At 36.1% G+C, this 16,352-nt stretch overlaps 1 protein-coding gene and 1 long non-coding RNA gene across 2 annotated transcripts; both read right to left on the reverse strand.

Annotated features, from left to right (window-relative positions):
• Positions 1-3,482: 3,482 nt before the first annotated feature.
• On the reverse strand, positions 3,483-6,102 carry LOC112168281 (ketol-acid reductoisomerase, chloroplastic). The gene is made up of 6 exons (XM_040505438.1): positions 5,655-6,102; positions 5,404-5,496; positions 4,920-4,985; positions 4,615-4,759; positions 4,125-4,199; positions 3,483-3,556 (listed from the first exon to the last, which is right to left on the reverse strand). The coding sequence occupies exons 1-4, from the start codon at positions 5,997-5,999 to the stop codon at positions 4,649-4,651; spliced, it is 615 nt and encodes a 204-aa protein (XP_040361372.1). The 5' UTR covers positions 6,000-6,102; the 3' UTR covers positions 3,483-3,556; positions 4,125-4,199; positions 4,615-4,648.
• A 5,267-nt stretch (positions 6,103-11,369) lies between these two features.
• On the reverse strand, positions 11,370-13,241 carry LOC112168228. Its single transcript, XR_002924158.2, has 4 exons — positions 12,865-13,241; positions 12,713-12,779; positions 12,405-12,570; positions 11,370-11,502 (listed from the first exon to the last, which is right to left on the reverse strand). It is a non-coding gene; the product is annotated as an uncharacterized LOC112168228 (long non-coding RNA).
• Between the last annotated feature and the right edge of the window lie 3,111 nt (positions 13,242-16,352).

Genomic DNA, 16,352 nt, shown 5'->3' on the forward strand with positions numbered 1-16,352 from the left:
TGAAAAATCAAACAACGGTGATTTCACCGTTGTGTGACAATACTTTGCTCAACAGAATATCTGTTTCTGTTGTGTGAATTCTGCGCAAGCATGTGCCTGGCATGGCATGCACGGGGATGTGTCGGTACATTCAGACAACAGAAGAAAGAATTCACTGTTGTGTGAGATTCATAACACACAACAGATATAACTCATTCTTTGTTGTCTGAGATATGTAACACACAACAGATATTACTCATTCTTTGTTGTCTGAGATATGTAACACACAACAGATATTACTCATTCTTTGTTATCTGAGATTAATAACACACAACTGAAGTGAAATTATATCCCTTGTCTGTTGATTACTCAGACAACGGAGATGATTTCATTTCTGTTGTGTGTTATGAATCTCACACAACAGAACTTTTTTTTCTTTTGTTGTAGGTTGTTAGTTCACACAACTACTCTATTTGGTTTCTGTTGTGTGTTATGAATCTCACACAACAGAACTTTGTTTCTTTTGTTGTTGGTTGTTAGTTCACACAACTTCTCTATTTGGGTAGCTATGGTGTGAATATTGTAATCAAATTGGGTAACAAACCAGTGACTATTGTAGGAAAAGCCTCAATTTTGAACTCTTTTACAGTCAGACAACACATTGATTTGCATTGTGTTGTAAGACTAAATATTGGACAGTAATTACCACATAAAAAGTACTCAAATCCATATCATTCCATTACCATTTTTCAAACATCCATACATCCAAGTGACTAGGTAATGTACCAAACAAGAAAGCATTCCTAACTAGCTACACATGAATCAAAAGCTGATACAATATCTTTTCGCTTCAACAAAACCTTCTTGTGCCATTTTATCAAGCATCCTGTGCACTATATATACTCTCATTTGCATCACCTCCAAGCTTATTGTGAAGCTTCACAAGTTAGCACATATTGCAGCAGAAGAGCATGATACAGTACCAAAGGGGTTGGTTTTCCAGAGGAATAAAGAACAAGAGCATGTAACCCAAGTTCAAGTGCCTTTTCCCCACTCACTAGCACCAATGAAGCTGCACCATCACTGCTCAAGAGAAAAGCACAACCCATTATGCACTGTTAAAAATGTATGAGAAGTACCTAAACACAGACACAAATATAAATAATCTTATGATAAAAGTATTGCCAGCAGTAACTGTACCCCCATAATATAAAGTTTCAGATAGATGTAGATGGGGTGTGGGTAATTATTGCCTCTTTCAGTACCTAGTGCTAACTATATGAGTATACTTATTCTTCTTATTAATAATGAGTTCAATCTTATTGATGTACAATATTCTCAGGATTTCACAACTATCAAGAGAGTAATATTATATGAAACTACATAATAACTGACGATCTGATCATTCAAGTTGTCCAGAAGACATTGTAATGATTCCCCAAATGAATCTGAATCAACAAATAAATGTACGCAATGATAAATAAATATATATGAGATCTAGTAGCATGCTTCTCCGAAGACATATATAAACATGCCCTTCAGAGGAAAGTGGATCATGCAAGACTCGCAAATTGTAAGGACTTGCCTATGCCATATGATAAACCCATTGAGAAGAAATGCATAGACACTTGCAGGGCACAGTTTGATTAACTTATAATAAAGCAGTATTGATTCATAGTAGTATAAGGCTAAGTTTAACATTCAGATCAAATAGGACATGATCATGTAGCAGAATCTGAATCATACCTTGATATTTGGCAACTTCTTCTCCATCAAAGAATAGCTTAAATGTAGGATAAGAATGAATATCAACTTTCGAGCACACCGGTTTACTCGTACTGCAATCCACTTCCCCAACCTCTATTTCGTCTTCGCTTTCCACTGCCTTCCCAAAATCCTCCCACAATGACCCCAAGTTCTTACTGAAAAGCAATTATATATGTCAGTTGCACGCACTTAGTACCAACAACAACTTAATAAGTCCGAACTCAATCCTAGACTTGGCAAAGACAGGAAACCTTACCAATGTTTACACCATGGTAAACATGCAGGTATACTACATTATGAAACAGAGGCAATAGGTACTCTGTTTTATAATCTAGCAAAATGCAGGTATACTACATTCATTTCAGTATTTCAGCTTGAGAGGTCTTCTAATATCAGTTCTCCTCCACGGTTGCTATGCTCTTCAATATATAATCATGCAACAATGATTCAAAGAAAAAACATATAAAATACCTTCATCCATGTTGAACACACTCCTTTGTGAATCCTTCCTGTTGATGTTTTGTCCCAAACTAGTGCACAAGTAACATGAATTCTAGATGGTGCCATCCTGTGGAATATATTTGCAAAAAGTACACAATGAAATTCCAAGATATATGAATATAAAAGACATCTATAAACACAGAAATACATAGAAACATTATTTGTTGAAGAAGATCATCAGATTTTTCTAATGATATGTCTTACAGATACATAAGAAAGTCAACATGAAGGAGATGTCTTACATATAGTTGGATCAAATGTGAATAGAAATTTTAGAAATTATCCGCCAATAAGGTTCACAGAAAGCATAAGTACATATAGTTGTTCCCAATATAAACCCTCTATAAAACAGGTTTATTGAGAAAGGTCTATAACAACTGAGTGGAAAGATACAGTTGTTTTTAGGTTGTTCAGATGAGCAGACGAAAGAAATAAAAAAATCCAACCAAAAGTAGTGATTTATTTAAATAATTTCAAACTCAGAAAGCCATAGTTCCAACTCTCACTTACATTACTAGAAACCATTCAAATATGGATACTCACCTTGAGGCTTATACGAAGGGAACTAATAGATGTCTCAATTAAGCATTTTTCAGCCTCATTTTGACATATCAAAACATGTAATAGCAATTCCATGAACAAAAGACTGATGTCAAACTCCTGGAGAAACAACCTTAACAAGCTAGGTAACAAAAAAAATTTCCAGAATTTCCGAGTTTTATGTGTTCACTGACAATTTTAAATTCCTGTAAGCTGTAGCTTAAACTATGAAGTCTATATATTAACTTTTCAGGTGAAGACTACATTTCGGAACCTAGCAAAAAAAAGTTGTTCCTACTATATGGCATGAATACTCAAAAGTATGTTTCCACAAGAACAATATTAAAACAAAAATGAAGAGGAACTGCTCAGGATGTTTCCACTTTATTAGCTCTAACTTCCACCTTTTATGTGCCTGTTTAACTCTGAAATTCTTCATCCCTACTCAGAGAATTTGTCTAAAAATGGTAAAGATATTGTTAATAAAGCTTAGGCACGAATAGGAACTATCTTTGCCAAACTTTGAAACTGATACGACAAAGTTTACATATTCCAACATGCTTATTTAGATTAAGTGTGGGAAATAAAAAAGAATGTCAGTCCTTGCACAAGACAAGGCAGTAGAAACCACATATATTGAAAAAAACAAAACAAAAATCCATCTTTTGCAAACATAACCATTAAAGTAGGAAAGGTGGGATAAGAAAACTATTTTTTTTGCTATGTCAAGATGGTTCTCACAGGATTTAGCAAAAGTTCTGGGCTGGTCCTGCAAAATATGAATAGAAGATTACAACCTTCCTCACAAAATAATTCAGTCAACACTTTTAAATGGCACTTTAAATTTCAATCATATATCTATCTAACAATGAGCAACTAGGTTGTTCTATGACACCTCTTTCAATCTGCACGCATACTTGCAAAAGAAGTTTATTTAGTTATTCTGAGCTCTATTATTTTAGTCTACTGATGACCTTTAGTTAATTTAGATACCATTAGTATAAAATAGCCCTATAAAATCCAGAACACTTAAATTTACGATATGATGCATCATTAATTTAAGTTGCATGCAACAAGAAACCCCAAATGTATAGGTCAAGTGCCGACCCCATCAAATCAAGCTCAACCTCAAACTCGTCAATGTATCGATGTCTAAGAGAAAGATACCCGTCTATTTACTATACATGAAGATTATCCAGTAGGATTGGCCACTGGTGCTCAAATTTGAAACAAAGCCCAATTAGTTTCATATCAAAATTGAACTCACAATCTAAATATTGACCTCTTATATACAACCAATTGAATTAACAGAGCCCAATCTCAACCCAAAACAATACCTGACATGAGAGCTTCCTCGAGAGTCCGAGCCTTGAACTGCTTGGGGAAGACGTACTTGGCCAAATCAAGTAAAACTGCAACAAGAAGAAGAAAACACCAAATGTTAAAACCAACATTATGCACAGATATGCAGAGATTCCTGAAACAACCACTATATACAACTGCCACTTTGTTTCAACACCATAACTAAATTAATAAACTTAACTATTACAATCAATCCAAACCTTTGAGCAGAAAGTGTGTAATGTTGCATTATACAAGACCAACAAAAATAAAATATATCAATAGTTAAATACTAATCCTTTTTTCCCCAAGTGAATTGGTAATACAACTGGACAGGGGTCATAGATGGGGAGGTAGAGTTTTGAAAATTTAAAAAGTGGTAAATGGATTAGCAGTCTATTTTTAAGCATGATAGAACCAAGGTACTGCACCGCTACAAGTAACAGCCTATTAGATGTACGACTTTCCAATGCAGAACCAACATACCTGTGCGGGATCAGCAATTAGTAGCAACACAAGATCACTCTCTGAGATTGTTTCCCATATATATGTCACCTAAAGTCCCATTCTCCTCGGTGAAACCAGCTGCGCGAGCTTCATTAAATGAACGGGATCCCTTCCTAAGCCCAATCTGTGAAAATCATGGCATGAAATATAGCATTCAATCGTGATTTAGTTGACCACAAAAATCTTACAAAAGTAATCCTATAACACCAGAAGAAAAATTATAGGCTGAATCTTTTTACAAACTTCTAAATCATTTTATAACTTAAAAAGAGACAACAAATTACCTTGACCACAATATTCGACTTTGCTTCAGCTAGAGAATCTCTTAAGTTTTGAGCTTGAGCAGGTCCCTGTATACAAGAAAGTTATTAAGATCAATTATTACATATGTTGAGTGACACAGGTTAGTGAAAATATCTAGAAATGATTAAAATCAGATTACAGCAAATATAGCACGCCCATCTTTCTTCCTACAAGCTAAATATTGAGAAGAGGCAACATCAAGCTCATACACCATAAATAGGGTGAATTGCGGTACAAATAGAACCAGGAAAAAAAATATACATTCAAATGCCATGCAGTTCTTTGTTTCTGATTAAGTTGTTTTCACTTTCAAACATAAATAATCAGTACCGCAATTGACAGATACTCTAATGACAAACGCAGACCTCTTAACATAATTTAACCAAATAGACAATGAGTGATATTCAAGCAAATAAATAACACCATTCATTAATTAGATGAAAAGATTCGAGAGAAATTATTCACCTGTGAACCCCAACCGATAACACCGATCTGCTTGATGCCCTTGAAGGCATCAGGCGGCAGATGGAACAAGTACCTTTCTCCCTTTACAATATACTGCAAAATCAACAAAAACCAAATACCATATCTCAAATCACTATGAATACTCTGCCAATAAGTACAATAAATAAAGAAATGTACAAAAACAAGTATAAAATATTGAGATAGGATAGAGGTTAATATATATATATATAGAGAGAGAGAGAGAGAGAGACCTCATCGTGACCAGCGAGGTTGATCTTCTCCTTGTTGAAAACAGAGGTGTCGAAATCAAGAGAGAGCGGGGGCTTAATCGTTGGCATTGAGACCATACGAGCTCTGAGAGCGGATCCGCGGCCAATAGCAGCACCGCAAGAGGCGACTCTGAGCCTGAGAGGGTTGAGGGACTTGGAGACGGCGGAGGAGAAGGCGAGAGTGGAGGGAGCCGCCGCGTGGGCTTTAGAGGATGAAGGTGGAGCCATCCCTGACGAACCCATCAGCTGCTCATCCAGGTTGATAGAAATGGTGATGACGAAATCCACATGGCACTGTTTGGAGAAAATTCTGAACCGGAAAGGCATCGTCTTTCTTTTTAGGGCTTTTTGATGAAGAGAGAGGCAGACAAGTGCAGGGGAGGAGGAAGAAGCAGCGAAGGTTTTAAGGGTAGAAAGTGTTTTGGGTGTTTGGGTGGTTTGAGATTTCAATGTGATTCATAAAATTTCTGGAGAATTTTGGGGTTTCAAATCTACGAGAGAGAGAGAGAGAGAGAGAGAGAGAGAGAGAGAGAGAGATGATAGGAGAAAGAGATATGAGAGAATGAGGGACTTGATTGTTTGATGGCTTCACGATAGTAGTCGCGGAGCTTGGCGTGCTCAGGGAAGAAATGGCTAGCTTGAGGTTGAAATGGAGTGATTTGGGAACTGGGGTTCTTGGGAAGGATTGAAGATGAAAAATTGAGTTTTTAGGGTTTGATGGAAGAAGGGAAACATTCGGTCGAAGAAGTCTTATTTTGACTCAAAGTGCGGAAGAGGGAGAATGAAAGGAAAAGAAATTATTTGAACTTCAAATATTACTTCTCAAGTCGATCCCACAACAGAAACACAACACACTGTCGTAAGAGTGTATGACATAAAATCAAAATGTCAAAACATGGAGGGAAATCTGCCGCCTGCAGCATTTTGGCTCAAAATGTTGCCGCCTATGTTCCCACTTCACACAACAGAAAAGTATAATTTATGTTGTCTGATTTCTACAACTTGCACAAGGTTTACCTAGTGGAAGATATCCAAGCAAGCTTCCTCACAATTTGGCGTTTAGTTTTCAATCACACAACAGAAAATGTCAAGCACCGTTGTCCTAAGTACCCCAAATTTCAGATTTCAAGAGGCAACCGTGATTCAAGAGTGGAGGGAAATCTATTGCTACATTTTTTAGACTCAGACAACGGACAACACTTAATTGTGTTGTGCAATGTAGTTCTGAGAAAAAAGTTATCACTTTGTTGACATTCGCACAACGGAACATTACTAATACCGTTGTACAATAGATTTTACTTAAACACACAACAGAAGATTTCTGTTCCGTTGTGTGATTAGTGTTGTGTGATTAAATTTTTGTAGTAGTGTATTGAACATGCAAAATCATAGTCTAGAAAGCTAGCTAATCAAGAACACATTCAATGCATGAAGAACAAAGAAAGGATGTCAACCAAAGTGCACAACCTAGTTATGAATAAGTTCACCTATTTGCAATCCTCCTTAATTGATTTCGACTTTTGTCCAAAGCCTTTACTACTTAAATTAGCTCCAATTTCATGCATATATCCTAAGTTGGCCACCAAAGAACATAAACATATAAAAGTTTTCTATAAAACAAAATCAATTAAGCAATCTCACATAAGCAACATATAAATCAACATACAAAAATCACAACTTTATTTCAAAACATAAAAATGGGCTTTAAACTTTGCCCTTAATGTCATATTAACTAGAATTCATAACTCTACGAATCAAACAAAGGAAAAGAAAAGAAAGTTTGAAATACACCATGAAAGATGGATGACAAGCCTTGAGACGAAGAACTTGAAGATCCTTGAAAGCAAGCAATCTTCTAGGGACGACACAAGGGTGGATGGTGGTTAGGATCTTGATGTATTGCATGACTTCTTCTCCTCCTTGGTTGAGACGCAGAGCTTCTGAAGACTAGAGAATGGAGAGAATTTTTCTGATGTTTATTTTCTGAGTAAGAGAGGTGTGTTGTGTTGTGGTGTTGTCAGTGGTTGTGTGATGGTGTCTAGAATTGTGTAGAGAATGCTCCTATTTATAAGAGGATGGTAACTTAGTCTCCAAGTCTTCAAGATTGATCCACACAGCATTAGCCAATCAGATAAAGCCACGTCAGCTCTGCTATGTCATCCAACTAATAAGAAACCTCCAATTTAACACCTTGATTTAGGGAGATTATTTTTGAATTAATTGCATGATTATTTTCTGATTTATCTCCTCAAATAACTATCCAATCATGCCACACAGCTTCGACCAATCACAGAATGCCATGTCAGCTCTGTTGAGTCATCCAGCCAATCAAAAGCCTCCAAAATAAGTCCATAATCCTTCAAAATATATTATTGCTGATTTTCCAAGATTTTATCTGATTTTTCTCTTAATTTTCGGCCAAAATACTCTTGAGTGAAAATAAGAATGAATCTGGACTTGTTTTGGACATTTTCTCCCTTAAATCTCTCCATGGCGTCATTATCCTTGATCCTCTCTTGATTTTTGACATTAACTCCATGATTTTTCACATTATCTCCATGATTTCCCATGCAAAAATCAGATTTAATCTCCCATAATATCTCCCACGTCATCTTCAAGCCATGTGGTTTCCTAGTACCATCAGGACTCCTCTCTTTTCGCCATGTGTTTTCATTTCAGCTTATTTCTTCTCCATTTATTCCATTGTACCTAGAAAATAAAAACTAAATTAAAATTTAATTATTTAAGGAAATAACTAAGTAAAATATGAGGAAATAATTATTAAAATGTCGCATTAAAATGCTCCTATCAATCCCCCTGATGTACTAGGTCATTCTAGTCTGTGTTTGCTATGAATGAATTCATTCTTTACTTAAAAAAAAGTATCTAAAATGTCGTTATGGTGAAATATCAAAATCAAATAAAAGGAAATTAGAAAAGAAAAAAAGGAGTGGGTCAAAAATACAAATTCAATCAAAAAATTGTTGGAGATAGTTTCCTAACTTTTATTCTCTTTAGTTGCTGAAATTTGAGATTAAAAAATATTAAGTATCTACTATATTACTCTGGGCATCGCATGTGTATGACGCTAGTAATAATAATAATAATAATAATAATAATCCTTTCAGAAAAGAAAAAAAAAATATTATTATTATTATAGTTCATAAGACACAAGAATTTTGATAAATCTCGCAGTGACAAACTACATGAGACACTACAAAAAAAAATTCAAATTGCCACGGCGCTGTGCCGTCGCGTAAAGTGAAATTGCCGTCGCGAAAGACCAATGGCGACGGCTAGGCGACGGCAATTGCGCCGATGTCGTTGGGGGCGTCGCCATTGATATTAGCGACGGCTAATGCACCGTCGCAAGCTTATTAGCGACGGCAAGACGTTGCCGTCGCAAGCATTTTGCGACTAAAAAATGCCGTCGCAAGTATCTATAGCGACGCCACCGACGGCTACCAAAACTTTGCGACGGTGAAATTGCCGTCGCAAAATTTTATTTATGAATAAAAAAAAAATCTAGCATGCAAATATGCATTGCCAGATTTTTTTTTTTTTTTAATAAAAGATGTACAAAAAGGAATTAAACATATATTGAAAAGGGAATGTTACATTTTGATTTTTCTCATGAATGTTACAAAAGAAATGAAGCTCTTATACAAGAGTTTACAAGATAATACAAGGTACTTTTCTTCCTCTACTTCAAGAAAAGCTTTGCAGGGATCTTCCTCCATCTTCCTCAAGATATGTGTCCGTTTTCTATCTACATAGATAAGTGAAAAGTTTTCAGATAGAGAAACATAAATCAAGTGAAGAGAGGGAGGATGAGCATGAGAATTGGGACTACACTTACTGATATGAAAGTTCAGGCAAATTGACTGGTGCTTAAACCCGCGCGATGCTGCGGGGATTTTTTTTTTTCTCATGAAACCCTGTAAAAGAGAAGACACAGGACAGAGAAGGCTATAGATCCAATATACTCCAAAAAAACTACAAACTCAAAAGTCAAAATAAGACAGGTTACAAATAAATCACATACATACACCTAGCATATATGTGTTTCCAATCAGCAAAAGAAAGTATAACATTCAGTTTGGAGCATAAAGTTTATGCACTCCACTGGAACAATGAGATTTCTTAAAAGATATTATTTCACACACCTTATTCTACCAATTTCTATGGTATGATGCTATCAAAAACATAATTTCATCAAATTGGCAATGTCATTGAGCACAATAAACTACAAACACCCATTATGTAATTCTTTATTGGGTTGAAAATGAAAGATGTTTCTTGGTTCTAGAAAGAACCATTTTGAATAATTATAAACTGACTTTGGAACAATGAAGTAAACTTTTGACACCCATATTCCTGTTCTGAACACCCACATAGAACAGAAACATAGAGTTTAGCTCTGAGTTGGACATAGAAAAGTGACAAAGTGATTTCAGAAGATAAAAAGAATTGAAAAGGATATATTAGAAAGTACTGAAGCTCAACCTAAATTATGAAATGATAGTCTGTGCTGCTGGTTGTATTCAATATATGATGCATTTGCAGGTCAAATGGCTCATAGACATACCATGGAAATGAAAACAAATATGCATTAGGCATTTCTTCAATTTCAGGCACAAATTTAACCTAAAGATCACCAAGGTTTTGCATCAATTACCAGAAGACACCATATGAAGGGGTATCTTTGGTAATAACTGCTGGAAACAGATTCTTACCATAAACCCAAAATTTTAAACAATCTTGATTACTTTCGTATTCATTATTTCACCCAAAAGCAATCAACCATTTAATTTTTTTTTGTTCTGAAATTGAGTCGTGTTTTTAAGTAATATATATCAGATATTATATATCATTTTAATGATACTCCAGCATTACTTTCGTATTCATTATTTCACCCAAAAGCAATCAACCATTTAATTTTTTTTTGTTCTGAAATTGAGTCGAGTTTTTAAGAAATATATGTCAGATATTATATATCATTTTAATGATACTCATTTGTATAGAAACTTGATCAGAGGTATCCGCAGCTATAGGTTTGTATAAAATCATTTGTATATTGAATATGTATCTTTGCGACACAGATAAATACTCAACATAATCAGAAAGTTTAATCAAAATGTTAAAACACTTTCTCAGACTTGCATATAGTTATCCTAAAGATTTGTTTAACAGATGAGAGAGAAGATTTTTTTTTCATAATTAGAAGCTGTAGGAATCACAACAAACCTAATTCCTGGATATCCACTTTATCAAGAACAAATTTATAAATCCCAGATCAATATAACCTTCGACTCAATCTTTGGACATTATTATCTCCATCAATTCAGCATGTGAGAGTTCAAACAGAAGATTAAGAGACTATCAAAGTATCCATCATCAGTACAAACATAAATCTTGAGTTTTCATGTCATTGAAGTCAAATTTTGAAGACCATACCGCTGTACTACCTGAGGCTGTTGCGAATATCTTCACTCATCCAATACCCAAGTCCCACAAGAAAGAAACAAAATAAAAAGACGCTTGAAGCTTAAAATTGTAAATCCAACTATATTTTTATATTTAATCAGGAAAGAGGTAATTGTATTACCTAAAAATTAACAGTGTGTGAAGGCAGCACAAATATATAGAATTTACAGAATAAGCTCTCACAAACAGGGACATTCAAGTTTGAATTACTGACCTGAATTTAGATAAATTGAAAATCCTGACAACTGATGAGAAGAATACAATTTGTATTCCTTTTGAATAAGAAGCAGCTCAGATTGTTGGAATATTGTTTAGCCTGCCTTCATATTCTCACTGGAATATACTGCAAGCAGAACATCATGCAAATAAACATATTAATATATAGGAAACTAACCCAGAAACAAAAAACATGATGAAACACCCCCCCCCCCCCCCCAAAAAAAAAAAAAAAACAAATGCCACAAAATTGCATGCAATCCGACAATAAACATAAATGCATAATTTAAACAAACCATAATGCATAAATAATCTCATTTGAGCTAAGAAGCAGCAACAATATTTATTCAAATACCTGAAATTGAACAGACACATAAACAATTAATTAACCAACCCCGAACGCAAGCCATAAGCAAATTACAGAAAACGCATAGCAAGTGGAAGAGTTATTGGTCAGTTCTATCTTGAATCTGAGCTCTGATGAACTTCCAACAAATTACTGTTTAAAGAAGTTGCTCTGCAATGCTGGTGAAGGATTACACAACGATAGTGGAGGGAAGTGGTGGAGGTTAGGTGATATATACACCGCAGCTAAACTCTACACCTAGAAAGACTTTGTTACGTGTAAGGAAACTGTTTTTTCCACTCCTTAGGGGGCAACTAAGCAAAAGTCAGAGCAAAAGGCAGGAGCAAACAGAACTAACTCTTAGATAAATGATAAGAGTTATCTCACAATTCAATCACTCGATCAAACAATTACGAAAACTAAAGCACCAAAATTTCGAAATTTGAGAAAGTAAAACTGAGCCCTAATTACGATACTTTAGCTATTGAGCAATTAAGTAAGCATTTCTAACAATTCTTCCCGCAATTTCCATGAAACAAATCAAAATTAAACATGATCCAAATTTCATAATCGGTAAAAATGTAAGCTTGGCTCAGATTTTGCAATCCCAAATCAAATGAGTTATTGGGTTTATTATAATTGGGATTGAATTAAAATTCATGGTGTGCCCTAAATCTAATTACCTGAGACGGATGAAGCCCTGAAGCTTGTGGAATCTTGTTCGTCTGCTTCTGTTTTCTGCAAAGCCCAATCCAGTTGCAAAGTGTCTGTGACTAATGAGAAGCCAGAATGGTGCTAAAAAGCACAAAGTTGCAAGCTTGGGAAATTGATTCTAGAGTATCCGAAGACCTGAAAGAAATTGTGAATTAAACCACAAATCCAAATAAACCAACCCTTTAATCATCGATTAGGAAAAACTGGTACATTCATTAAAACTCGTACATTCATTATTAGAACCAAGAGAAACTGAGAAAGGCAGCGAACAACTTACCAAGCTTGAAGATTTTTGAATCGAACCAAGAGTCCAAGAGCAAGACCAGTTGACCAAAAGCTCGAGACTTCAATTGAAAACCCAGAAATCCATGATAGAGTGAGAACCCAGATAGATCGATTGAAAAAAATAAACCCAGAAATTCAACTTACCAAATTCCAATATCTTCAACCCAGAAATCCGCGTGCTTCCGATGAACCTCACGTTTCTGGTGAACTGTCTCACCTGGAATATGAGAGCTGCAAGTCCATCGTGAGGAAACTAGTGCTAAACTAGAGGAGATCCAAGCTTCCATACGCGATTCCATGGCTGCTTCCTTCGCTAGTTTCAAAACCCTCTTATTGGATGATTTCAAGCAGCAGCTCACCTCCTTCATCAAAGAGACCCGCGGTACGCCTCAACCACAGGCCACTAAGCACGGCGATCGACGTCGACGTAGCCATCACCCATCTGCGTGTTTGCTCTGTGACGAGAGGAAGAGAACGAGAGAGGAAACCAGATCTGGATCTGGCTTTTATCGTTTTTTTTTTCTTTTCTTTTTTTCCCCCTCATACTCGAATCTTATTGCCTAAAACAAGCGATGGCTTGTTAGCTCTGTCGCAATTGACACAAGTACATGCGACGGCATGTATATGCAGTCGCAATTGATAAGAATAGAAACGACGGTGATGCAAAGCCGTCGCATCTTATTTTTGAGTTCGCGACGGCAGTAATTGCAGTCGTTAAAGGAGGACCATTAGCTACGGCAAATCTGCGCCGTGGCCCTTTGCTGTAGCCAATTGAATTCTTTTTTGTAGTGAGACCCTCATTGCTGCCGTTAAAACTCAACGAAGCATTTTGTAGAGCAAAATAGACAAATAGAAGTGACTGTGACCAACTATAAGGGACATATTAAAAAGGGGTAATTCCCTTTTGCCCAAAAATCCTATGTATTATGCCCAAATGCACCCGTATCTTACTATTTGCTTAGGAAAAGACTAAAACGGGGTAGTTCCTATGCTATCCTGAGCTTTAGAGCTTTTGTCTACCTGAGAAACTTCATTAAAAAACAAAAATGAAAACAAGACTAGCCTTTAACATGCCCAAGTTTTTCTCCTAACGGCTCCCTGCCTAGCGGATACTTTAACAGGCGGAATCACTGTTGCTTGTCTAATCTTAGTTTTAAAACTGGTTTTTTTCTGGTAGGCAAAACTTTTCAAACTTCAGACTGCATATAGGAAACGGATAGTGATAGCTATGGATAGAATGCAAAACTATGAAACAGATAGTGATAGCTAAAGCTATTTGATTTTGCTACTTTTGACAAAATGGGTGGGTATTCCTTATTTTATTTATTCAACAGAAATACATGCTAGAAATCCAGAGCCTCATTCTCAGGTAAACAGCAAAAGGCTGTTTAGCTATCCATAAGAATGAAAACAGGTACTTACTTGTAATGAAAGCACACTACTACACACCAAACAGGAAAACACACTGCTACTATGGCTTTCGTATTCTTTGAGAGAAGACTCTTCTACTCAATTTTTCGATGCCTTACAACTGAAACTTAAAACTCCTTATATAGAGAGCGGAACTCAAACTATAATTCAAAACATAAAAATGTACAGGACAACTCCGTGAATTTTTGCTTTTCTGAGTGCTCCTGCTGGTGGAGGTCGGATGGAGAAAAACAAAAGCAGGTAGGTGAAGTGTTTCTCTTTTTTGAAAGCAAAAGTAGCCTTTAACTTTTAAAAGGTCAAAAGTGCTACAGTTACTAATTTGGTGTTTTTCTTCTTTCACCTGTAGCTTCACCCGTGATACTACATATTCTTGTCTGTTTCTGAATGGTAGCCAAAAACAAAGGAGCTGTTGTCTGCTTGGGCCATTCTAACAGTGGTAGCATTATCTTCGACGTCTGTATCAACATACATCTTGTAGTGGTTGTCATTTTCAAGCTTTTCCACCCAGTGCATGCATGCCATAGTCGAATCTATCTCTTTTCTGGTGAGAGATAAGAATAGGTCACTGCTGACTACGTCAGGATGATCGTATGCAGTGATAATAATTTTTTGTCCTGCTGCCAGGAAGGTATTGCTGATATATTCAGAGATGATCTTTTTGATGTATTCTAGAGCCATGGCTTTCATCCATGGGATGCTTGAGTTTGGTTGGCCATTGTACCCTACACAGGCTGGTTAAAGATATTTTCTTTGAATTATTCTCACATAATGATATGGAGGAATATATTCAACCTCACCGTTTGCCTTTTGGATCCATTCTGTAGGAGTGGATCTAAACTTCAGACGAAGCATACAGTCATTTTTCCTGATATTTTTAACTGTGTTGACAATGATAGGTGGCAAACCCTTCAGATCATCATTTGTTTTGGTCCACAAATTATGGACAAAACCATTTTCAACAAGCCAGAGCTTGTGTTCTTGAGGATGTTCACTCTGAACATTGACCAAGTATCTTCCAACATAAGGTCCTGAAACAATAAAGAGAGTGGGAGGAACTAGGTCTTCTGAATTGTGTCTTCCTATCAGATTATGGAATTCATGCCAGTCTGATTCATTAAGTGCCATGATAGGGATCCTAGCACTTTCAGGACTTTCTAGGAAGTGAATTTTTTTCTTTTCTTATAGCACTCTGCTGTGTATGAACTTCTTCAAATTGTGGCCTAGCATTTTCATAAAGTTCTTCAATTAGTGCAAAGAGAGCTGGGAACATCAGACCACTGCTTCTTTCTTGAAAGGCGAATAAAAGATTATCTAAGATTGCCTTCTAGTGATAAGCTAGCCTCCTGCCAATTCTGAACACAGGAATATCAAAAGTTCTTAGTATAATTAAAAACATTTATAACTCTAGTTGGAGTTGGTCTGCTTTTTGGCAAAGCAGCAGCCGTCAATGGTCTTGATGAGCCTTTACCGTCTACCGTTTGAGACGGGCTAGCCAATCCTTTACCCTGGGATTGATAAGTTGTAGCTAGTCCTTTTGGACTTAGCAGAAACCATTTAAGAATTTTTTCTTTGGTTTCTTTGGGATCTTCTTCAGGTTCATGCTCTTTCCCAGTTCTTCTGCTTCTGGGATTACGACCTTTGTCGTCATTGCTTTGGCTAAACATTGCCATTTCTCTGGTCAATGCGTCTGAAAGATAATTCTTGTTTCCTGCAATTAATTCAACAATATAATCATATTGGTTAAGAAACAATTGCCAGTTAGCTAATCTTCCTCTGTCAGCAGCTTTATCAAGTTTAAAATTTTTGAAATTCTTTACTCTAGCACAATCGGTGCGAACAGTGAGAGTTTTCCAAGAAAAGCTGGAGAATTTAAAATCGTTTTCTTGACAGCCAAAATTTCTTTTTCCCCTGTGGGATAATTCAGTTCTGCAGGGCTGAACTTGCCACTACAAAATTTGCAAATCTTTTCTATGTTAGTTCCAGGCGTTTTTGCTAGGACTACACCAGACCAGTAATTATCACTCGCATATGTTTGGAGGATAATTTCATCATTCTCTTCTGGTTGTTGGAGAGGAGGGAGGTTTTTGCAGAGATTTTTTATCTGCTTCACAATTTTTTCATCATCTTCTGTGAAGTTCCATTTTCTTTTGGAACTTGTCTTAGGAGATAACATTGCTGTTAACCCTGAAATTTTAGGGATG

The sequence above is a fragment of the Rosa chinensis genome, chromosome 5, assembly GCF_002994745.2.
Source record: "Rosa chinensis cultivar Old Blush chromosome 5, RchiOBHm-V2, whole genome shotgun sequence".
Classification (NCBI taxonomy): domain Eukaryota; kingdom Viridiplantae; phylum Streptophyta; class Magnoliopsida; order Rosales; family Rosaceae; genus Rosa; species Rosa chinensis.

Excerpts from the sequence above, each read along its gene's own strand:
- LOC112168281 (XM_040505438.1), bottom strand. The coding sequence starts at position 5,999 with ATGCCTTTCCGGTTCAGAATTTTCTCCAAACAGTGCCATGTGGATTTC. Across the intron at positions 4,986-5,403 it reads TTATCGGTTGGGGTTCACAG|GGACCTGCTCAAGCTCAAAA; the intron begins GTGAATAATTTC and ends TCTTGTATACAG. Across the intron at positions 4,760-4,919 it reads AGTCGAATATTGTGGTCAAG|ATTGGGCTTAGGAAGGGATC; the intron begins GTAATTTGTTGT and ends TGATTTTCACAG.